At 43.9% G+C, this 25,081-nt stretch overlaps 1 protein-coding gene across 31 annotated transcripts in view; it reads left to right on the forward strand.

Annotated features, from left to right (window-relative positions):
* Positions 1-25,081, forward strand: part of LOC136426633 (microtubule-actin cross-linking factor 1-like) — a 172,450-nt gene that overhangs the window by 69,741 nt on the left and 77,628 nt on the right. For 25 of the 31 annotated variants that reach the window (XM_066415311.1, XM_066415328.1, XM_066415316.1 and 22 more), the window contains 13 exons: positions 489-672; positions 1,008-1,174; positions 1,665-1,843; positions 2,172-2,310; positions 2,783-2,970; positions 3,141-3,300; positions 3,781-3,864; positions 6,092-6,295; positions 9,271-14,922; positions 16,563-16,712; positions 17,007-17,228; positions 17,842-22,446; positions 24,196-24,342. In XM_066415311.1, the coding sequence (XP_066271408.1) occupies positions 489-672; positions 1,008-1,174; positions 1,665-1,843; positions 2,172-2,310; positions 2,783-2,970; positions 3,141-3,300; positions 3,781-3,864; positions 6,092-6,295; positions 9,271-14,922; positions 16,563-16,712; positions 17,007-17,228; positions 17,842-22,446; positions 24,196-24,342 (12,081 nt within the window). Of the gene's footprint in view, positions 1-488; positions 673-1,007; positions 1,175-1,664; positions 1,844-2,171; positions 2,311-2,782; positions 2,971-3,140; positions 3,301-3,780; positions 3,865-6,091; positions 6,296-8,146; positions 8,198-9,270; positions 14,923-16,562; positions 16,713-17,006; positions 17,229-17,841; positions 22,447-24,195; positions 24,343-25,081 lie in introns of those variants that run through there. The other 6 variants (XM_066415338.1, XM_066415336.1, XM_066415339.1 and 3 more) reach the window with 6 other exon arrangements.

Genomic DNA, 25,081 nt, shown 5'->3' on the forward strand with positions numbered 1-25,081 from the left:
CACCGCAAACACTCCATTTTCTCTGAAATTAAACCCTGCTGAGCTTAAAGGCATTTACAGTTAGCAGTCAATCTTTGAAGCAGTGATGTTTATGTACACTACACCATTATTAAGTATGATTATTTGTCGTTAATGTTGCTCTATCTCTATGATGTACACAATGATGGGACTGGTATGGACAGGAGCAGTGTCCGCTGGCCTAACTCCTAGGCCAAAAGTGTAAAATGTATCGGTAAACGCATAATGGGAGTAGCTCGCTGCTGTCAATCTTTGAAGCAGTCATGTTAATGTTAACTGCATTGTTAGTAAGTATGATTACCTGTGGGTCGTTATTGTTGCTCTTTATCTGTGATCTGTATGTCAATACGTATTTTTACTCGGAGCCCTGGTAGACTAGCCTTTATAAAGGATAAAGGGTATCTTAATTAACAGGATAAACAGGCTAGATGCAAAGGGTCTTTAATGTTTCTCTATCTCTGTGTGCCCAGTTCTCCCTGCAGGACCCATCAGAGCGGGATGAGATGCTGAAGTCTCTGCTGGAGGACCTGGAGCAGCTGGAGAGGGAGAACCAGGAGAGTGGCACGGTGGACCCCGCCCTGCTGGCACAGCTCCGAGCAGACGTGGAGGCCTGTCAGAGGAGGTTCCAGGACATGGCTGCACAGGCTGGGAAAGGTCTGTACCTCCAGAATTGTGTTATTATTCATAACATTGATAGTCTTGATATTAACTCATTACTGATGATGCACTACCAAATACTGTAATATTTACTATACAGTAAGGTTATAGCTGCAAAGAAATACACTGTCAAGCTGTGCGATGAATACGTACAAATTAAAAGGTTAAAGAAAATGCTGAAATTTAGTTTGGTGCTGTTTTGTGTCACTATTGACCATTATAGTGCTGCAATCATGGCCATCCCTTGGTTTATTTCTTTTGTAGTAGATTTTATTTTGTAGCAAGCTTATGATAATGATAATAATGCCATTGATATTTTGTCTCCATCACAGAAGCGGTCATGGCGGAGAAGGTTGACGAGCAGGCGCGCCAGCTGAGCTCGCAGGTCGGTTCCTTCGTGCAGACGCTGGACACGGCGGAGCAGAAGCTGATGATCAGGATCCACACGCCCCTGCCCAGGGACATCCCGGGGGTCGAGGAGGTCGTGCAGGAGTCACAGGTCAGGGGGCAAGGGTCATACAGATTACATTTCATGTTGTCAATGGCAGACATGGGGAAACTTTTCTATCACTGCACATGCTGCCTCCTTTATACAGTAATGACAGAATCGGATATGAAGAACACTACCTGCAGTAGTGACTTGCACAAATGTGTGGCCCAAGGGCTATAGAAATGGAGATGGGCGCCAGACCTATGCATCTTATCAAGACACCTGGGTCACTTAAGCTTTTTAACAGGTTTTAGCACTAGTTAAAATGATCTAATAGCATTATCGAAAAGGCACAAGGTATAATAATTGTTATACCAAAACTTGATGTGCTGTTTTTCTTCCTGCACTTGCTGCCTCCTCTATAGATAAATGACAACATCAAATGTCATAGAAGAATACTACAGGTTGTAACACTAGTAAGATAATTAAACAGCAATCAGAAATTCACCAACTGTAGCGTGGTAACAAAAATTTATGTGCTGTTTTTTTCTTCCTGCAGGAGTTTGTGGACAACTTGAACGTCCATTCCACCCAGTACAAGCAGCTGCGCTCGTCCTCAGAGGATCTGATCCGGACAGGGAAGCAGTCGGAGTCACTGGACCGCCTCAAGTCTCAGGTCACCATCATGGTCCAGAAATGGGACCGGGTCTGGAACCTGTCCCACATCTACCTGGACAAGTGAGCACTTCATTATATATATCCTATCTACTGATGACCATCATCGTTGTATCATATGGCAGCTGCAGAGCAGTTGACAACATGTTTTATCCAGACCTGTTAGTTAGAAGCCATATCAGAAATTGATTTTGATATTGCTGTTATGTTACTAGTCTTGACTCGCATAATACATCATAAATGTAAACAGCTTAGAGAATATCATGTGATTCTGTGTCTTCTGCACAGCCACGTCTAATCCTTTCCTGACAAAGTAGTAAGGTTGTTGAGGGATGAACTAACATGTTTTGGTATAATGAGGGATGAGCTAGAATATTTCTGATCTCTCTAGGACGAAGACGGTGCTGGTTGTGATGAAGTCCATGGAGGACACAGACAAGTTTGTGTCGGTCCACGAGGTCACCCTGTCTGCTGCACCTGGTCTGCCCTGTGAACCCCCAGCGATAGACAAGCAGAAAACAGACCTGCAGGTCAGTAACTACAGGGACTTACGTGGGCAGTAGGAACAGAGCTAACACCTGCATAATGGACATACTTAGATAAAGATTTGTTCTGAGTAACTGCTAAGAAGCACTGGATTCTGTTTCCATTCCCTGTTTCTCCGTCAAGGAAAGAATGCAAAACTAATGTATAGCATCCCATCAAATTGCTTATATTAATCAAGAATTTATCTTAGTTTTCTCTCATGTTTTGCTAGAAGTATGGTGAATATCAAATATCAGCATTGATAGTTCAAAAGCTACTATATTTTTCTGATACTGTATTGACCCTAATTGTCACACACTTGCAATATAGCCACACAATTAGACTCAAAATTGCACCCTTTGATTACGGTCACTGTGTATCTTTGATTATATTTTCCCAAAACTGCTTTCATAGTCATTGGACTAAGTATGGTACTCCAACTGCACCAGAAAGCTAACAGTGTTTCTTTCTTCACAGGAAACCCAAAGGGAAACAATTTCCCTGCAGCCAAAGCTGGAGCAGCTGAGACTCGACATCGTGAACGTGAAGGACTCGGCCACGCAGATGACCCCTGACCGGGAAGACCCCGATGCCGCTCGTGTGGAGGAAGATGTGGACGACATGAAGAAGAGATGGCAGACTGTCCTGCAGCAGACTGAGGACAGGTGAGCTAACGGCCTTCTCTTCTTCCTCTCGGGTCACCACTTCACCTGCATAGTATCAAATGTTGTAAAGATCTTAAATGCCATTTCTGTACACAATGTGGATTACTGTCACAGATGAACATTTGCTGCTACTTATAGGGGTCTGATAACAAATTATTGGTTTATTTCAGATTGGATCGCATCAACACGGCTGCCAACACCATGGACGGCTACCAGCGGGCGTGGCTGCGCGAGACCCGCTGGTTGGCCGAGATGGAGCGCAGGCTGGCGGAGCAGGAAGCCATGCCCTCCGACCCACGCATGCTCATGCAGAGGTTAAATGCCACCAAGGTTGGTCCTGTGTAGAAAAGTTTATTCCTGACAATTTGGCAGCAATAAGTTGGTACAACACTTCAGTAGACATTTGTATACAGAAGTTAATTATTAATAATTGGTCATTAAGGCTCACAGGGGAATGATCTCCATGCCATATAATATATCCTTTCAAATCAGTGTTGTTGCATAAGCTATGATTATAGATTTCCTGCCCTGTGATAGTCTACTCCATACATTGGCACCTGTCTGCATTTTCTGCTTTTCAATTTCATTCATTATGACACTTGTAGAAGACCTTACAAAAGTTGCTGTGCTGTTGTCGTGTCAATCAAGATTTCGTACTTCGATATAATAGAACTTTTGACTGATTTTTTGACCGTTGCCCTTTCCTTAAATTAGATTAAAGTGCAAAATTATTCAACACCACATGTATCTGATCATAATTTGGTTCTTTTGCGACGATCGCTAATCACAACTTTCACCACTGTCCTGCAGGACCTGGTGAATGAGCTCGACCAGCACCAGCAGGCTGTTGAGGAGACCACACGGCTGGGAGAACAGTTCATCCAACAGGCCCAGGTAGGTGAACCTAGGAGGGAGATTAGCATTCATGAGACCAGGGCTGTCTCCAGATTTGTCCCACCCATTGTTTAGGAGCCCAGGCTGTTAGATTTTAAGCTTACCAAAATACATTAATTCCATGTCATGAAGTTCCGATTTTTTGACAGATGGGGTGAAATTTTGTTCGTCCCAACAAGCAGTTTCCTTCCCAGGACGGAGGGATCAGTCCTGGAGACAGCCCTGCATGAGACATTGTTTTGATTCACAAGATCAAACATGAACTGAGTCTGTACAGTCTTAGTATTAGTTGGCTCCAATTACCAGTACGAATATCTCACTGAGCTGTAAGATGCTGCTTGTCAGTCCTGTAGCACAGCAAATTGTTCTGAATGAAAACTTCTTCTGTTCTACTTCTTCACCAGGTGTGAAATTTGCAGCCATCAGCCCACAATTCCCATGTACTTGGTACAGCTCATTACTTCCAATTTGGCTGAAATCCAATTTTATCTGGTTCTCCAGCCACTGGAGTATGAAATTGGCTCATCTTGACCTTTTGACCTTGTCTAATGAGTGGCCCGTGCAGATAATATGAATTTTAAGAAATGTTCAATAAAGCAAGTGGAGCAGATTTGTAGTTAACATTTTTTCCCAGTGTACAGTGTACATTAAGGTGGTATACAGGCATGCGGCAGCACATTTTCAACAAAAATATTTAAACAAAATAACCATCTGATTTGTTAGATGTATAGGTCTATTTTCATTATCTGGCATCATTTTCCTACATAGGTTATCAGTTTACCGCAAACTTCAAGGGCAAAGTTGCAGGTTCCAACTTCCTGGCTGGTTGCCGATACCTTTTGGAACAGCCTGACCAATCAGGGGCCTCCATTTTGGCTATTCCCTACCTCCCTCTGGAAAGCTGGATTCTCTGGCCTGACTGTAAACACTGCTCTGACTGTCAGATAGTGTGTTTGCAGAGGTTATTGACCCGTATGTCACTGTAAGTGCTTGCGTGATTGGGAAAAAAGCAAATAATGGCAATTTGGGGTCATTTTACGATTACTAAATGCCAATTTTATTAATACTACCTCTACAGCATGATTTTAAAAGCAAAAGTTTGACAAAACTGTATATGATAGGGCAGAAAAAGAAATGCTGTTCTGAGGTTAACCACCTGAACTTACCTCTCACGGGTGGCATAAGCATTTTGATACTTTGATAATGTGTGAGGGCCCACAGAAGGAGGTTCTCATTAAATTATTGAAAAAAATTCACCAAAAATTAATTTAAAAAGATATCAAAAAAGGAGCCCGTGTATTGACCAATGGCATTATTATGCATCTGTCCCTAAAATATTAGCTTTGTACATTGGATCGTTAGCGAGGAAAAACCACTTTTGTAAAAAGGGGCGTGGCCCTGTAATTGTTGATGACGTCATCATGACGTCATAAAAATTTGCATAAATTATTTTCTTGCACAGAGGTACTTGGAGAAAAAAAATCAAGAGCCACAAGTAACACTATATAGTATTTTCAAGACACCCCCAGAAGTGCTGCCGCATGCCTGTACCCCACCTTAAAGTAGGTGTTGAATTTGCAAGCTAGTTGATTTCAAGCTTTTTTGAAAAAAATAGACTATTTTACTTTGGCAGAGGTATATTTTGAAGTTACTAGTATTTTAGTATTAAAGCTTATTTAAGATTGCAAGACATTTTGGACCTAAAGATCTATGCCATGCATAACTTGATTTCAGGAAAAGTATCTTGTTTCACAGAAGTCGATGTGAAAAGTCTGTTCAATCTTTTGAATTTCAAATCGCTTTGATTCAACATATTAAAAATTGGTAAAATGATTAGGCACATAGAATTATTTGATATGTATGTTATTATGTTATTCTTTTGGTATAAGAATATGGACAACATGGGCCTTGCAGCTTGGCCATTAAGGTTCACAGGGACATATCTCTATGCAGTACATCCTTTCAAATCAGGGTTTTTTCATAGGTCATAATTATACATTTCCTTGACGACAATGGTCGTTAAAAAAATTTGATCCGTCTATACCTTAGTGTTGGAAGAAAGTTTAGAGTATTGTACAATGATTACAACCAAAACAGATGAGCTTCCATGATAAATTTCCTTAGTTGAATGTTGGTACAATGAGAGTCTGCATCATACATTGGCACCTTTCTTCATTTTTTGTATTTCAAGTTTCCACATCACATCCCATCTTGCCTCGTTTCTTAGGACTATGACAGCCAGCTTGAGCAGTACCGCTCCAGCTTGAACTCTGACCTCAGCGACGCCGCCAAAAAACCAAAGATCCAGTCCAGCGCGGACATCGTGGGACAGCAACTAGATGACCTCAATAGGCGATACCGTGACCTTGTTGCCAAGACGACACGTAACCTCCAACTAATGAACTCATCCCTTGCTGCTGAAGAGAAACAGGTACAATTGTGCTCACTTTTGTTGTTTCACTTGCTTTTGCCATACTTTTAATTTCTGTCGTCTGTTCTGTATACACTTCTGTTGTCTGTTTTGTACATTTCCTTGTGTTGCTGCTTTATTTTGCATCATGCACCATTTTTCAATCTTTTAAAGAGCACATCTCAAAATGTTGAAATTGTCACCATGGCATTTTGAAATGATTTCATTTTTGAGATGGTCTCTGACAATTTTGGTGTGTAGAATCAGGTTAACAGATACTTTTGCAGTATTTTCATTAATTTTGTACATTTTCGTGTTGGTCATCATTTCTTTAGCTGCACTATAGAATTCATAGCTAATGTCTTTTACTTCTGATTTGTTTGCTTCCATGATTTTATAATAATAGATTAATAGTTATATCATAAGGCATATCAATAGTATATACCACATTAGAGACACTGCCCAATTGATTTTCTACAGTCTTGACAATGTGTTTAGATTCAGATAAGCCTTGTAGCGACTTCAGGAGAGTCCCATTTTGAAACTTACAATTTCCTAACAGTTAACTATTCACATGAATTGATACATTCAAATCTTAACTATCCTATCAATTTGAAAAAGTGAATTCATGACCCAATTTGGCAGTGTCTCCCACTAGCGTTCCATTCTTGCCTTGTGTGTACTTCCTACCTTCTGTGTCAAGCTATCACATGCTGTGTGCTTCTTGCATTGTCGCTGCTTCTGGGTGCTTTTCCGCAAACGCTTTATAAGCTTTCCTGTCTTGTGCTGCAGTCTGTGATGCTCCGCACTTCTGTGTTGTTACGCCATGCTTCCTGTCTTGTGGTTACTGCGTGACGTGGCTTCTCGCTACCGACCCATTTATAAATGTTCTCTACCTCAGGAGCATCTATCTTCCCCATCTCCTGTCAATCATAGTAACCATGGTGATTCCAATTCTCGGCTTCATAATATCAAGTTCCCTCAAATTCCAGTGTGTGCCTCCTCTGTCACTACCACTTGAGAGACCTGTACTTTGGTTTCTCACAGACACACAATGGACCAAGAGCTAGTTTGAGACACCTACAGGGTGTTCATGTATATAGCGGTCTACTCACTTTTTTTTTCATTTCAGAGTTGATTTCGTGCACTCCCAACTGATGTACCTCCATTGAGAGATTCCACTTGTCTTTTTTATACTCATTCTATCAGTCATTCCTCATTTCTGCAGGATATGTTTTCAAAAGTCCCTCCATTCTGGTAGCAGTGATGTTACCTCATGAGGCTTCCCTCTCCTCCATAGTCATACAGATTAGTACTGATGTCTTGTAGGAGACTTTTTGTGGACTTTTTACATGTACATGTAGATGCACTTTAAGAAGCTATAGTAGCTTCTTCATTCCCTTCCCATCTGGGTGGGGTGGGTGAGGTGACAACTGCTGAAATGTACAATGTGTTCTCTTGTCCTCTGCTTATGGTGCATAGAACCTCCAACTTTTGTTTATACACAAAGACTGGAGGAATAAACAGACTTTGGTTGCTTAGCCTTCAACATGATCTGCCCCTGGGAAAAACTGTCTCTGTCTCCATAAAACTTTTATGTCTTAATGTATGTAGAATAGTTAGTAGCCATCTCAGCCAAAGCACCAATGCCACTTCGGACTCTTTGGAAAAGATCAAGAGCAAGATGTTACAGATTGAACTTCAAAGATATGCTATGATTCTTATCTTGACTAATGAAGTATGACCAAAGAAAGTGTGAACAGTCATCACTGTAATGCCTCCCAATCAGAATGGATTTTCTATCTCAAGGGCAAGTTTATTTTCAAGGTGAAAACTTGGGTGCCATTATGGAGGGATGTGCTATGGATTCTGAGGGAAGTTACAGACATGCTTCTGCTGGTTGACCAGGTTATACAAAAATGGGTATGCCAGCTCAAATTACACTTAGTCCACTAGGGGACAGCTGTGAAGGTGACGGTATTAGAACTCAATCAAATATGTTTGAAATTCAAATCTAGACCAGCAAGCCCAGCCCAGAAAAAATAAATAGATGGTTGTTATGGTGACGGCTTACATTCACAATGGTGAAGAGTTAACTGATAGCTATAAACATTATAGCTCAGTGATAAATGACAATATCAGATGAAAAACTCTTGTAAAGGTGACTTGTCCTTTTCCAACCACGTAACACATCTCTGTTTAACTGTTTATATCAATAATTTAAAAGAGAGTCATATGTTAAAGCATATAACATTCATCTCAACAAAGTAACCCTTACCTAACAACAGGGTTGATAGGGTCATGGGCATTTCGTCATACATAATAGAAATTCATGGCAGTTGGTTGGGGATCATACTGTTACGTAACAGTACTGTAAGTGACAGAAAGACTCTGAGGTTGACCTCACTGGCACATGTTTCACATTGCTCAGTTGTTGGTCAATAGATAGAGGCTCCAACAGTTGGAAGTCATTGGATACGTATCAAGCATTTTTTGTGTGCAGAATATTCTTGGAAAATTCTGTGCACTTTTTATGCACACCGGCCATACAAACCCTGAAGTCATGCCAACTAACATATTTCCATGTCAGCCATTCATGCTCGATTGGAATCAATAACATGCCCCCCTCCCCATTGTGAACACACAAAAAAAGATGGTTGCTCCCTTGGCAACCAAGGTCATGTGACCCCACTTGCTGGTGTGCTGTTGGTGGATGCATGGCTCTGCCAGTAACACTGCTTATGGCTGCTGTTGTTGGGCTGTACACTTACAGTAGTGTTAATGCATGCCATTCACAAGTTTGCCCTAGACTCTGCAGACCCTTAGTTCATATTTTTAGTGCCTATTAGTTATCACCGTGCCTGTAAACCGCACTACTGTCCTGTCCCTAACGTCCTAGTCTAACCCCCCTCCCACCCCGCTATCTCATGTTGCCTGACCCTGTAAGCTGTTTACTTAATTGTGTGGTAACAACTGTCTATTGTTGCCCCTGTTAGAAGGAGGGTGAGTCCCCCATGCCACTTTCTCCTGAGATAGAGGATAGGAAAGCGAAATCTAGTCCGCCCATCATGGCCGCAGCGGAGGAAGAAATGCAGCTGGACGATGACGATCAGGACATATCAGAACTCACCAAACCTCTTTTTGACACTGCTACCATGGGAAAGAGAAGGCCTTCCATCAAATTAAAAGCTGAAAAAGATGAGAGAACGAAACTGATGTACGCAAACATTGATACCCTCGAGACACTCAGATTGGAAACTGTCAAAGTAGAGGAAACTGTTGAAAAAGAGAAGTACAACTATGGAAAAGTTGAGAAAGATTTAGTTGTAATTGAAACGACAAAAATACTTCCCCCTCAGTCAAGAAAACCTCAGACAGCTAGGGCTATGGCTTCAACTGTGGATGCCTTACCCAAAAGTCCTAATTTGAAAGCTAAAACAGTCAGGAGCAAGCCTGACAACAAGAAAAAGAAAGCAAACTCAAAAAAGGCAAAGACAGGAGAAACTGCTGCAAAACCAGAAAGTTTACCACCAAAACAGGAGGATTCAAAGGACACAGAGGCAGCAACAGTTAAACCTGAAAAGACAGCAAAGACAGTAAAAGCTAAAGCACAAGAAAAACAACCCAATGTAGATAAAGCTCCTGTAGTCCCTATAGAACCAAGTGGAGCTGAGAGGTCAGCAATCAAAGACCTTGACAAAACCTCTAAGGGGCAGATAGACGTTAAACATGAGAGCCCCATAGATGAAGCAGTAACAGACATGGACGTTTCAGAAATAGAGAAAAAAGAGCTGACACCAGAAAACGTTCAAGAAATGGAACAGGCAAATGACCCTGAACAACAAATCTTAGAAACAGTTAGAGAAGCAAAAAAGACAAAGGTGGGGGGTCCTTCAGGGGTTGTTGAGGAAGCCACAGATATGGAGGTGTCAGAAACAGAAGAGCTTGCATCACAAGATGTAGTTTCACAGACAGTTAAGGCTGCTGGAAAGGCAGATAAAAGTGGTGCCCAGGGGAGGGAGGGTTCCTCACTAGCGGTAGGAAATTTACATACAGGGCAGGCAAAGAAGCCAGAACTAGCCTCTGAAGCTATGGAAGATGAAGTCTCATTTGGGGGTTCACGACAAGAATCTGTGCAGCAAACCTCTGAACTTAGAAAGGGGGATAAAGGGAAGAGTTTAGAAGGGCACAGCAGTTTCAGTTCAGACATCCCCTCAGTTACAGATACTGGAGATACAGTAAAAGATTCTGAAACAGTTACTCCTGCAGCAACAACAGTTAAGGGTAAAGCCAATGTGGAGGGTCCTACAGGGGTTGTTGACAAAGTCACAGACATGGAGGTGTCAGAAACAGAACAGCTTGTATCACCAGATGTAGTTTCAGAGACAGTTAAAGATGACGGAAAGGAAATCAAGCCCCAAAGTGGTGCACAAAGTCGTCAGAGTTCTTCACCAGCTGTAGGAGATTTACATACAGGGCAAGTGTCAGAAATGGAGGCAGAGGAGCCAGATCTAGTGTCTCAAGCCATGGAAGGTGAAGGACAGCAAACCTCTAAACTTGGAGATGGGGGTGAAGGGAAGAGTTTGGCAGGGCACAGTGGTTCCTCAGTTGCAACACATACTGTAAAAGATTTTGCGGAGGTTACGCCTGTAGCAAAAACAGCAAAGAGTAAAGCTGAAACTAAGGAATCCCTTGAGAAAGGCTCACCAAAAAAGAAGCCACTGTTCTTTCAGTCAGCTGTCCTTCCCAAGAAGTCTAAGAAAGCTAAAGCCACAGTGAAGTATGTCAGTGAGACAGGTTCCATCACCCATCCACAAACTGGTGAACACATCTCTGTCTTCCAAGCCGTGCAGTCTGGGATTGTCAACTTGGAAACTGGACTATCCATGCTCAGGGAACAAGTACAGTCTGGTGGACTCATTGACGGAAAAACAAAACAGAGGCTCTCTATTCCAGAAGCTCTTGATGCAGGACTTGTCAATGAACAGATTGCAAAATTTCTGACTAGTGGGGTAACAGAACAGGAAAAGAAAGCTGTAGCTGAATCCAAAAAATCTGTAGCAACAGAAGCAAAGGTGGTGCAGTACAGAGTCGAGAATGGTTGTGTAGTAGACTCTGAAAGTGGACAGAAATTCACTCCACTTGGCGCCACAAAGCTTGGCATAATTTCCCAGGAAGAGATGGCAATGATTTTGAAAGACCAGATGGAGATCCATGGCGGCATCATTGACCCTGGCACAGATGAAGTGCTGAATGTATCAGAGGCTCTGCTAAAGGGACTGATTGACCATGACACTGCAAGCCAACTAGTCCAGAAGAGGGAAACCCTTCCCTATGCAAGTTACCAAATGACCCCAGAGTCCTCTGCATCTGAAGACGAAGAGGACAAGAAAGTACTCCCCGAGGCTTCTCCAAAGAAAGAACCAATACGTGGAAGAAAACCACGTACGGGCTCATCAGGATCGCAGCCTTCTTCACCAGTGAAGCCATCATCATTGCCCTCACCAGGAGCTGGACCACCGCCTAAAGCATCTGGGGCTCTGCCTGCATCATATGGAGCCGTTTCACCCGGCAGAATTGATCAGGCAAAGGCCAGAGCAAGGCAGGCTCAACGTACAATGTTGGACACCAACATTGCTGTCATCGAGGATCACAATCTCGTGCATCCCTCTACAGCATTGAAGGTCAGGCAGATGATTGAAACAGGGGGCTATATTGTGGAGCCAAGAGCTGGTAAGAAGTTGAGCGTAATGGAGGGACTGGAGTGGGGACTCATCGACCGGGACACTGCATTCCAAATGACTGCAGTCGAGATTGCCATGGGAAAGCCTGTGAATATCAAGAAGTACACATGGCTAACTGTGTCTGAGGCAAAGAAGTTGGATGCCTTGGAGACAGCCAGGAAGGGGTTCATTGATCCAAACACTAGAGCAAGAATTCATGTGTCAGAGGCACACAAAAGGGGGTTGGTGGATGACTTCACCTTGTTGTCAATCTTGGAGGTTGATGCAGCGCGAGGAGGTGTGCAGAATCCGGAGACGGGAGACACTCTGTCTGTTTTAGAGGCAGTTCAGAGGAACATCATTGACAGGGCAACTGCAGAGAAGCTACTGCATGTCCAAGCAATGACGGGTGGCATCACACACCCTGACACAGGTGAGAGAGTTTCTGCCTTCGAGGCTCTTCAGGAGGGAATCATCAACACAGAACTAGCCATGGCCTTACTCCATGCTGAGGCACAGACAGGCGGACTGGTCCTCCCAAGAACCCACAAGAGAGTCTCTGTTGCTGAGGCTGAGAAGCAGGGTGTCATCCTGAAGGAGACAGCAAGGAGGCTTCATCAGATTCAGGCAGCAACTGGGGGCATCATCGACCCAAGTGGGGGACCGAGGGTCCCTGTACTGAAGGCCTTGGACATGGGACTCATCCAGGAGGAGAATGTGATGAGACTCCTGAAGGCAGAATCCCGGAGTGGCGGCATCGTTGAGCCACAGTCAGGAAAGAGACACAATCTAATGGAGGCGGTGGAGAAGGGTCTGATCAGTGACACCATGGCTGATTTGATTGAGCTGTCCACTCCAAGCCCGACTGTTAGCCCTTCATCCAGCCACTTCTTTGGACAAGATCAACCATGGCAGGAGGCAAAGGACAAGCTTCAGCAGGAGCAGCTCCTGGCAAAGGCTGCTGAGGAAATAGAACGAAGAGGTCTGACCCCAACAAAGGGACCTATATCTCCTGAGGCAGAGGCAACAGCCACAGTCTCGGGCAAACTACTAGGATTTACTACAGAGCATGGTCAAACTGATGTGACTCCAGTAGACACATTAGTAGATGAGGCTACAAAGGAAGCCAGTGAGCCACCCTCCAAACAGCCTGCTGGGGATGAAGTTCCCTCCAACAAAGCACAAGCAGTAAAGCGCAGACGATCCTTGCGTAAAGCTGAGAAATCACCAGAAGCAGAAAAGACAAAGAAGGTGCCGCCACCTTTGAGTGTCCCAGCTGCAGCTCTGACAACAGCTACTGAAGGGAAAGTAGAAGGAGACAGAGTCAAAGGCCAACAGTCTGATCTTCTGACAGGGACAGAGAAAGAAACAGCAATGGAAACAGATGAGACCGTCCCACCTTCACAGGAGTCCCAAGGAGCTACAGCAAAACCTTCTGCAGAAAACATTGACGAGTTGCTGAAGGCAGGCTGGAAGGTCAGAGTTCGAGCCCCAAAGCCTGATGACCAGGAGGAAGGGATGGAGGTGGAAGAAAGTGTTCAGGCACTTGTTCATGAGGAACCGATGGAGTATTCGCAGGCTGCCACGTCTCGTACCAAGTCTGCTGAAATGATGGACACCTCGGAGGAGCCTGTTGACCAAGCTGACAGGAAATGGCGAGTTGTGGTTAGAGGAACTAATGACGGAGAGGCAGGGAAAACTGTGGACAAAGAGGGAGCCTTACAGTCAGCAACGGAGCAGCCACTTCAACTACCTCCTGCCTTTGCAAAGGCAGCTGTCTCTGAAGTGGGGATTGTAGAAGGGGGAAAGGCAGATACTGGATCTGCTGAACAAACTGCAAAAGAGCAGGGCCCTGCTTGGAAGGTTCTAGTGAAGGGGTCTAAAGGAGGAGAAGTTGCAGAAGACTTGGAGCCAGTTTCTGGAACATCTTTGCAAGGAGTGACACAAGGAGAATCTGTCTCACAAAAAGATGGTGTACCAGTTTCAGAAGGCTTGCATGATGCTACAGTCAAAAGTCAAGTGGCTACCAATGTCTCAGATCAAGTTGACTCAGTATCAACACCCAGAGAGTTGGTGGAACAGTCTAGTAGGAAAGTCGAAAAACCTGACAAAAGCAGTTTTGAGGATGTTAGTGTAAAATCAACTGATCAGGAAGTAACCAAGGGGTTAGACACATCAGAGGGGGGTTCAAGGGGGGAGGTTGAGGAGATGGAAGTGCAGGAAGGAGAAGGAGGGATGGTAGCTTTAGATGGGAGGGGAGGGACTGATCAGGAATGGAAACAGCTAGTACAAACTGCTGACCGAGCAGGAAGAATTGATACATCACCGGCAGATATTTCCGTGCCCGAAACTGCGGGGCTAAAACTGGATGAGCAAATATCTAATGATTCTGCAAAGATTCCACAGAGTATGGAGGGTATTGAAGTTTCTACTCAAAGTGTGGTCAGAAGTGGTGAGAAGTCAACTCAGCACGATGTGTCGACTGAGGAAAAATTCACCCAGTCGGGTGCAGGGCAGGAGGAAAAGTTCACGCAGCATGATGCCAGCTTAAGCACCTCGGCCACACAAACGTCCCCAGTGAAAGATACAGTAACAGAGGATAGCTTTACTCAGATGTCCCCTCCAGTAAGAGGTGCAGATAGTAAAACTTTAATGGAAGGGTCCTCATTTCCCTTTACGGATCAATCTAGTCCCTCTAAACATAGCAGCAGTCTTACTCAGCCTTCTCAGACCCTGTTAGAATCTCAAGCTGACAGACAATCTGATTCTGCTGAGAAGGAAGTGGAGAAACTGTCTGCCTCCCTTGAAGACAAGGACAGACAAGAGGCCCCCATGGATGCGCAAGAGGCTATAGTCCGCCCAGAGCCACCCTCCAAACCTACCACTGCAGATGCTGCTACAATGTACTCCGCATCAGTAGAAATGGTAGGAAGCAGGGACTTAGCTTGGTGTGACTTGGGTTGGTTTGGTTTGGCTGCTGGGGTGACCTAGGTTTTTTTTTCATTAACAACAAAAAGTCTGTTCTGTTTCAGGTTTAGACATCACCTCAGCGTGGAGCCTCACCTGTGGGTCTGTGTTATAGTAAAGTAGCATTTGGTAATGACCTTGTCTACTTTCACAGGTGGTAATGGCAGGAATCTTGCAGGAGATGGACGCCCTATTTGATATGGACCTTGATGCAGACAGTGTGCAGGAAGAACCCTTCATTGTCCCCGAGAAAGCTATCCTGGCTTATCACGCTTTTGTACCTAATGCTCGGCCACCTAAAGGCACTGTGGACTTGTCTGAACTCCTTCCACCATTTGAACTTGAAGTTGGGAAGAAAAGCATGGGACCTGTAGTCGATGAGGAGCTCATATTTCCCCAGACGGCTCAGAACAGTTACCATGCTTTTATGGCTTCAGTGGGGGAGCGGCTAGAGCAATTGTTGATGGTGGGTGTGTTGTGTTTAAGCATGGAGGTGATGGGTCATGGGTCAAAGGTCAAGAATGGTCCTGGCATCAAAGGGTAAAGGTGAAAAGGTTGAAGGTTATAAGTTCTGGTTTTGTATTTTTTTCTTGAAATGGGACAAAGGTTGTTATTAGGTATTCTTTGCTGTCTCTGGACAGTGATAATAGTATGTTGTTTTATTGCATGCCTCTTTTGAGGTGATGGCATTACTGAACCGTTCTACAGGTTCTTTGTACTGATCCCCAAAAGTTGTATTTTTTTACAGGCTGCAACTTCAAGGGTTTTACTCAGTGGGAACAAAATAAGTGATGTAGTGAACCATTCAGAGTTCTGGAAACATTTGTTGCTGTGCAAGCAAAGTTACTGTCACAGCACTAACTTGCTAATGATTGAAATTATCATATGGAAGAACTTGGCAAGCCATTTGTCATGAATTTACATGATTTACGAATCGATGGACAGAAAGAAAGCATACTGCTCACAGAGTAATTGACTGTGTTAAATCAGTTGCAAATTTGGGGATTTTGACCGATGAGTACATACTTGTTTTGTTCCCAAGAAGACAATGATACAGTTCTTGAAGAGCTTATTCTATAGGAAATAAGAATTTGTGTTTCTTCAGTAATGGTGTAAGGAGCTTATGTGTCGTTGAAATATTTGGGAATCAAGGTAATATGTTTTAAGGTGTTAAGTGATGTCCAGAGGCTTCTTACATGTACACGCAGCTTGAAAATTTCAGCAAATCTGATTTGAGCTGTGGTTAAAATGATGTTAATAATCTTGTATAATACAAGATTACTAGCAACAGTATAACACTTTGTAACAAACATTATATCTGCAATAACCAGCTGTGTAAGAAGCCAGTTGTCCTTAAAAGTATGTTACTCAAAAGTCAAATGTCTGTGTTTGTACTGTTTTAATGAATCTATTTTATCTTTGTATGGTCTGCTTTTGCACGATACTGCTCCTAACAAATATATTTATGGCACTGCTGTTTACCATTTGCAAATGATCTTGCAGAATCTTTACAACTGTCTGTAAAATATCGTACATGAATAATGATTTAAGCTAAAAGTTGAAGTCCATGAAACTAACTGTAGAATGGGTGTTTGCAGGATGCAGAAGGCAAACCCACAGCCAGGGCCACCGCAGAGGAGCTTGGGAAGCTGCTGGGTTGGGTTGGTGAGGTCGACAAGAAACTGACGCGGCAACCAGGCGTGGAAGGAAACAACGAACAGCTGCAGCAGATGCTTAAAGAACAACAGGTACTACACATGTATCAGTAGTCATTCTACAAAATATAGTTTAGTCTTCAATGTTGAAAAAGCAGTTGCATCATGTTTTCTGAAATCAGCAGACTATGGTGAAAAAAGTTACTCAACGAACTTGATAAACTTTTGAAACAGTCAGATGTTTCAGACAGCATCCGCCATCAGTGACTAAGGAAAGAGCTGGAGAACCAGGTTTTATACCAAAACTGTTAATGAGGTCAGCAGACTATGATTCAAGGCTACAGTGTGATCTTTGATGAGTCATCACCTTTTCTGCTCACGCATCAGGCACTCGGTGAGGACATCGTTGCCCATCAGGAACCTGTAGTCAACACCGTTACGACCGGCAGGCAGCTCCTGTCCGAGCACCCCGCCCTCGGCAAGGCTGACAAACAGAGCCTGGAAGGAGGACTGGACAAGCTAGAGAAGGGCTATGAGGCGGTGTGCGACAAGTCCGCTGCTCGGATGGACGAGCTGCAGTCTGTTCTGCAGCAACAACAGGACAAAAAGGTGGGGTCACTTACATGCTTGTCCTAGAACACTGTTGTGATGTAGGTCTCCAAATAGTAAATGTTGGTGGAACCGGGTATTTATAAAAGACATCTGCAAAATCTGATACTTCACACAGATTGTCGAAGGTCATTTTGTCTGTAAAATGTCTGAAGAAATGTAAAATTTTGTCTAAAGTTTCTAAATTGGCAACTGAGAAAATTGTCGGTGACTTTCAATTGGAGAAATGTTAAAGCAGCTGTCTTCTGTATTTTCCCCCACCGCATACCGTTTTCTATTGATGAGACCTCAGCACAGAAATCAATGAACACATGTTGCAATTAATCCTCAAGATTGTCGTAATATGTTGTAGCTGTACAGTACACTTGTTTTTCCTTTGAAATGCTTGTGCATGTTATATGTTACAAGTTTTAAAGTGAGCATACGTCCCAAAGACTAAGTGTTATTTACAGTATGCTCTTCTTTGTGTTTTTAGTTGTCCGAAGGAATTATGTAAAGTACAGTTACTCTGCATTTATTGGATGAACTTCTGAATTCCTGAACTTTCAGTTTGATTTTGTTTATATTTGCTACCTTTGTTCTCTTCTGCTTTGTGTGTGTTTGCCAATTTCAGGCCAAGCCAACCGGTTTAGCTGCCGAAAGTAGGCAGGCAAGAATAGAAGAGCCCCAAGGTGTAGCTACCCATAGCCCTGCAGCTCAAGCTAGAGTTAGCCCAGCAATGCAAGCGTCAGGACCCGGCAAAGCTAGTCTCAGCACTGCAGTGCAACCAGCAGTTAGCTTGGCAGCCAGGAGTAGAGATAACCAAGCCGCAAAACTAACCGATAACGTAGTAGCACCGCCTGTAGTAGACAAAGCTCAAGGTAGTGAAAAAGTTACACCTCAAATTTACACAGTAGTGGAGATTTCCCCAGTTGCTACTGCCAAGGAGGACATAACCCCTACAGAGAGTGACTCGTCCCCATCTGAATCAGCTGTAAGATATAGCGACACTCCCTCCGACTCTCTCGAGGCGGGGGAACCACTGTCAGAACAGGACAGCTTGTTTGAGGAAGACAGCCTCTCTGTCAAAGATAGTCTGTCTGAACAAGATGAAGATGTAGATGAAGGTTCAGAAGGAGAGGCCACCCTTGTGTGGCAGGACAGCCCTATTGCTAGTCTCCAACCTTCTGATTCTGAAGCAAAGAAGGCGATAGGGGAAAATGTAGCACAGGTGACAGATAAGCCGCCAGCCCTTCCGCCTAAAATGTCAAAAATACGAGGTCCTTCCAAACCTCCCGTCCAGCCAGTTGTTGACATAGAGAAGACACCCGAGAGAGAACAGAGCCAAAGTTATAAACCTGATCTCCCTAAAAAAGTAGCCAAAGAGTTACCTCCCTCCAAGGTCAAGCAAGTCCATTCCACAGTAGAGAAAGATGTCAGAGTAGAAAGCCCTGCTTCAGGCACTCAGGAAGACAGCTTGGATGTGAAAATGAGAGAAAGAGAGCCCCAGAAAAGGCAATCACCCAAACCCATATCAGCAGAGAAAGTGTCGTCAGTTAGCCCCATACCTGAGTCCAGTAAACAGGGCATGAGAGAGAGCCTCGTACAGGCACTAGCAGCAGGTGAACATTCCCAGGCCAAACGGCAGCAGCACGAAGTGGGCAGCCAGGTAACACCCAAAGGTAGACCCGACACTGAATCGTCTCAAGGTTCAGTCCCTCCAAGCCAGGTAACGCCTAGTCATAGACCCAACACAGAGTCACCCAAACATGCAGTTCTTCCCACACAGGTAACGCCTGATCCCAGTTCCCCCTGCACAAAATCACGTGAAAGTTCTCTCCCTCCCACACAGGCACCAGAAACCCAGTCACACCTAGACATTCCAGAACCTTCACTTGCCCCGGACACACAGCCCGACACTGGCGACGTAGAGTCACAGTCACCATATGACATAGAGATTGATCCCGAAATGATCTTTGAGGCCTTGGAGAGAGGTCTCATAAACGAACCAACAGCAATCAAAATACTGGAGACCCAAGTACGTTCAGGTGGAATTGTGGACCCACACACAGCCGAGAAACTGTCCTTGGAAGAAGCCCAGAAAAGAGAGCTCGTTACCCCAGAGATGGCAGAAAAGTTGATGGAAGCAGAGAAAACTAGAATGGCAACTGAAGAGTCAGACAGAGTTGAGATGCAGAGAAGTAAAAAGACTGTAGTATCTACCTCAGAGAATGTAGAAGGAATGCAGGTAATCACTACAACTGTTGTTGAGACACATATGGTCTCTTTAGGTGTGGATGAGCTTGAGGCTGTACAGGGAATGTATGTAAAAAAGGGAGAGGGAGAGGACCAAAGTAATGTAGCGAAAGTAGAAAGTGAGAAAAGTGATGTAGATATTGAAGGGAAGGGATCTAGTAAAATAGGTAAGCCGAGAGAAAGGGGAGCAGTGAAAGAGGTGCTTCGTAAGCCCACGGAACGACAGATGGGAAGGAGAGCAGAGAGGAAACTGAGGGAACAGAAACTGGGCAAAGACCAAGACATTCCAGGACCAAGTCCAGCTACAGCAGCAGAATCAGCAGCCAGCGACACGTCATCAGGATCTTCATCAAGATCGTCCTCCACTTCATCAACGTCATCCTCTCCAGACGAACAGGAGATGGATCTCACACGAGTGGGGCGTGATGATGCCAACATGTTTGAGGAAATCTTTGAAGAGGCCTTTGAGGATGGAGACGTCTACCACGAAGACTCAGATGAGGCGGAGATTTCGCCAAGACCAGAGCTGGAAATCCTTGAGGAGGATGATCCAAGAAGAAGATCTTCCAAGAGGACAAGAACCACAGCAAGAGACAAACCTACGGGACCACACACTGCTGCTGAGCCTGTAAAAACTACTGCAAAAACACAGGAAAAAACTCCACTTGGAACAGAAAAACCTCCACATCAGCAAAAACTTAAGAAAAAAGGCCCAACTGTTGTCACTGAACCACAGAAAGTCACTCAATTAGATGATGAACATTTAGAAAAGGCTCTCCAAAAGAGCCCAGAAGATACTGCAATGACAATTGAAAAAGCTGCTAGACAGGCAGAAGCTCTACCTGGAACAGAAAAGGTTTCCAATGCTGCTGTTATTGCTACAACAACTGTGAAGATGGGTGAAATTGGCCAGCGTACCACAACAACAGCAATAAAGACTACGTCTTCCCATGGCTCAGCTGAACACCAGTTTACCAGTACAGAAGTGACACGTTCAATGACAACCACAGTTGTCACTTCAGAAGTGATGGAAGGGCCCATCCCAGTTGACGGCAGTGGTGATGACGAACAAACCTCTGCAACAGAGCTCATAGACTCCATCATGACAGACCTGGAAGATGCCACAAGTCCAACTGGTAGTCTGGACAGAAGTAAGATTGAGGGTTACAAAAAGCAACAAGAAATGTTTCAGGCTGCAGATTTAGAAGCTGTTGTTAAAGACCTCGAGGATCAAGTCACACATGGAGGTATTGTAGACCCACAAACTGGTCACAGAATCTCCGTGGTCGAAGCTGCAGATAAGGGCTTAGTAGATCCAGAAGCCTCTATGAAGCTGCTCGAAAATCAAGCTGCTACTGGTGGGATTGTTGATATGAGAACTGGAGAGAGATTCTCCATTGCTGCAGCTCGCATCTCTGGTATCCTAGATGAGGACACTGCCCTAAGTTTGCTAGAAGCACAGGCTCTGACAGGAGGATTGATCGATCCCAAAACAGGAAACAGACTGACATTCCTGGAAGCTCTCCAAGAAGGAGTTCTCGACAAGGAAACTGCTTTCCTGCTGCTGAAGAGACAAGCTGAGACAGGCGGAGTCATTGATCCCAAAACTGGGAACAGGGTCTCTGTCAAAGAAGCGGTTGAAACTGGAGTCATTGATGAGGACACTGCTTTGATTCTCCTCGACGCACAAGTGGCTACAGGTGGAATCATAGATCCTACAACAGGGGAGAAGCTGTCTGTCCCACAGGCTGTGGAAAGGGACATCATTGACTCTGACCTTGCAGACGACCTTCTCAACATTCAGGCTAAGAGCGGAGGCATCCTCGACCCAGCCACACGAGAAAGGCTGACGGTTTCAGAAGCCGAGGATCGTGGTCTGATCGACCGTGACTCCTCCATGAGGCTTCTGGAAGCTCAGTTGGAGAATGGAGGAATTATTGACCCCAAAACCGGCCAGTTTATGTCCATTGCAGATGCTCAGGAAGCAGGCGTTATCAGCACAGACATGGCTCTCTGTCTCCTTAACAGGCAAGAACAAGATGTGGCGGATGACAAGATACAGGCAGATGAGGAGGAGATGGAGGTTGACCAGTCACCACCGATCATGGCGAGTGTCCAGGTCAGCATGGTTGGCACCAAGAGCCCACTGCCCATTCTAGAACAGCAACTCCTGGGTGGGGGTATCGTGGACTCAGAAACTGGAGACAGACTCCCCACATTAGCTGCTCTGGACAGAGAAATCATTGATGAGGAACTTGCCGTTGAGCTCCTGGCGAGGGAGTCCTGCAATGGAGGCATCCGAGACCCACAGACTGGTGAACGCTTGTCTGTCATGGAGGCACAAAAGCGTGGACTTATCAATACTGTAATGGCTCAGAAGGTCCTAGAAGCTCAGGCCAGACTTGGTGGTATCATAGATCCACAAACCGGTGATCGACTAACTGTGCTACAGGCTTTAGATCGGGGAATCATCGACCAGGAGACAACACAGGGCATCTTCGAAGAACAGATTGCAAATGGAGGTATCGTTAACCCTAGAACTGGCAAGCGTGTGTCTGACATACAGGCTATTTCTCAGGGTCTTGTCGACCAGCAAACAGCCCTGGCCCTGCTAGATGCACAGGTCGGCACTGGAGGCATTCTGGACCCTAAAACAGGAGAAAGAATCTCTGTCATACAAGCCAAAGAGAGAGGACTGGTCAACTATGACACAGCCACGAGCTTACTACAGGCTCAATCAGAGCAGGGAGGGATCATCGATGCTCGTACAGGGAGGAGGCTAAACGTCTTCCAGGCGTCTCAGCAAGGTCACCTTGACAATGACACAACTGCTGTTCTATTGGCCAAGCAGCTGTCATCAGGGGGACTTATCCACCCGGATACGGGGGATGAGATTTCTCTAGAAGAGGCAGTTTCTGTCGGCCTGATCCCAGAGGAAGTGGCTGAAAGGCTGGCGCTGAAAGCCCAGGACGTACACCTGAAGGTGAGACAGGTTGGAGTGTGCCCGCTTGCTTCCACACAGTACCAAATCACTGGTTGTCAAACTTCTCAGCTTGCATACATACATCTAAACCTGCTTCTCTGCTCACAGTGTTCTTAAAATTTTTGCATGTTTTGCTTGAAGATCTTTTGTAGTTTATAGTGCATGACTGTTCACGTCATGAAGATTTAGTGTGTTTTAAATTAATGATTGCTTGATTTCTTAATATTTTGCCTAATTTTTCTTTCAAATGTTGATTCATCTCAAATGCAATGACAATCATGTTCAGTAGCATGTTTTGTTTCACTACTTCTTTTTGTTGTTTGTTGTTACTACTTTCTCATCGTGTACATGTTCATGTCTTCCAAGTCTTATGATTATTTATCTTTTAGTCTTTTTGTAATTTTTTTAAAGTTAACATGTAAAGCACACCAAAACAATACTTAAAAACCTTTTCAATCCAGTCCAAACACACATATCTCAATTGTTCAACACCCCCCTATGACCACCAACCAATCAGTGACAATCCGTGGATAAAGAACCATCACATGCACCGGAATGATCAGTGATTTGCTCGCCCTGATAATTGCTGCATCAGATGTCCCCGATCATGCAGCCTGACCTCTCTGCGCGCACTCTGAATCATTGTCTTCCAGTCGTTCCATAGCTTAATCTCCAGGCTTAGTCTCTAGAATGCTTATAGACCTGATGTCAGTGATTGCAAGCTCTTCCCTATGATGTGGCCCCTGCTTCTGTTCATGTAGCTGTCAGTGTGGTAGTCTCCTAAGACAGCCACCCCTGTCCCTTACCTGGCAAGTCTGTAGCTGTTGTTCTGTGTGTAGATGCAATAATTGTTACATGTATGTTTCATTGTAATAATTGTTTCCAATGACTAGCAGATCTTCTCCTCATCTGTGATGTTTACTAAGTGTATGTAATTGTTAGAATGCTAAGTCTTGATGTTTGTGCTTGTTAACTGTCATGTCCTGTGGTAGATTGTCTTGTTTGCTTGTTGGCTTTTTGATGTTGAATGCATCTTTTTTTAATTGTTCACTTCAAGACATTATGTAACAGACCGTTAACAGCAACTATATGCAGTACCAATGCTAATGGTTGCAGATGGTGGTTTTCAGTGTTAGAAATTCAAGAGTTTTGTGCCAATACTTTTATACCAATTCTTTAACTTCTTAAAAGAATGCTCATTGATTCCTATCTTCTATATGGTGGGACATTCACAGTTTTTTTTGTCAAGCCAAAAGTACACCCGTAGCATATTTGAGTCCAGATGCTCTGTCAATTACTTTGGAAGATATAAGAAATGTTCATAGTATTCTAACCCAGATGCAAAATCACCATATGCTCCCAAGTTATGTGTACTGCAATGATGGCTGAACCAGGATTCGTTGTAATTCTTCTCAACGCTTGCCAGAAATGTTATGCCACAACATCTGTAACTTGATATGTTATAGTTTTGACGCAGCTTCGTTTGGATGTAAATTTAAAGAAAGTTCAAAGCCTCTTTTTCCAAAACAGCAGTCAATACTGGAAACAACATTCTTAGGAAGATTTTTCATCACTCAATCTATTTCATACAGTTTGACTAATGTAAACTGGGAAAACATGATGATAAGAAGTTGATGAGGAATTTTCCTCCACCACTGGTGAGAAACTCCAGTAATCTCAGAAGGATTTCTCACCTGTTGTAGTATGGCAAAGGACGTGATTGTAAACAAAACTGCTGCGCTGTTTCAGGCACAGATGGACACCCAGCATGCCGAGCATGCGGCGAAGGTGTCAGATCTGTTGGAGTGGATTGCGCGAACTGAGAACACCCTGAGCGAGAAGCGGTTGGTCCGAGGCGACCTCGCTGAACTACAGAAACAACTGGCAGAACAGAAGGTAGAGGGTGTGGTGGTGGCGGTGTTGCAGTGGTGTTACTCTGGGGATGTACCACTAATGATAGGGGTGTACAGTCCCAAATCAGATGTACAATCAATCATTGGAATTGAATGGAGGACCTGGGGAGAAAACTGGAAATTGTTTCAATATTGTACACCTCTTAGGTTACTGTTAGTGGTTGTTCCCCTTACTTGTTCTTCTTTCAACCACTGTCAGAGTTTGTTTTGTTTTAACTTTTCTGTTTTTGTAACCTTGTAACTATTCCAAACAATAATGAAAAGTTACTGTTATTCTGTTTCTCCACCTTGTTACCTGTTCAAAGAATCATACCTTTTTTCTAATGTTATTCATTAAAAAATATGTAACCTATCTATTGTATAATTTTGCCTGTTTTATGCATGCTAATTCTAATGTCATGTTTATTTGGTGTGTTTAATCATTTTTTAACCTCCTTGGTTTAATTGTGGACTATGCATGTTCAAGGGGGTAAATACTTCTTCACAATTAGGCCACACCAATTTAATTTCTTAGCTAACAGATTTTTTTTTAAATTTTAGCACACAAAAAAATCATGAAAACAGAAGGCTGGGGTGAAAACTTGCACCTGACCCTGTTCACACCCTGAAACGGTGTGACCAAAGTACAGACTTTCCTCTGAGATTCTGTTTTAATGTTGATTTTGGAATTGAGCATTTTTTCAAAAAATCTGTTAACCAAGAAATTAAATTGATGTGGCCTT

This window comes from Branchiostoma lanceolatum, chromosome 2 (genome assembly GCF_035083965.1).
Source record: "Branchiostoma lanceolatum isolate klBraLanc5 chromosome 2, klBraLanc5.hap2, whole genome shotgun sequence".
NCBI classification, from domain to species: Eukaryota; Metazoa; Chordata; class Leptocardii; order Amphioxiformes; family Branchiostomatidae; genus Branchiostoma; species Branchiostoma lanceolatum.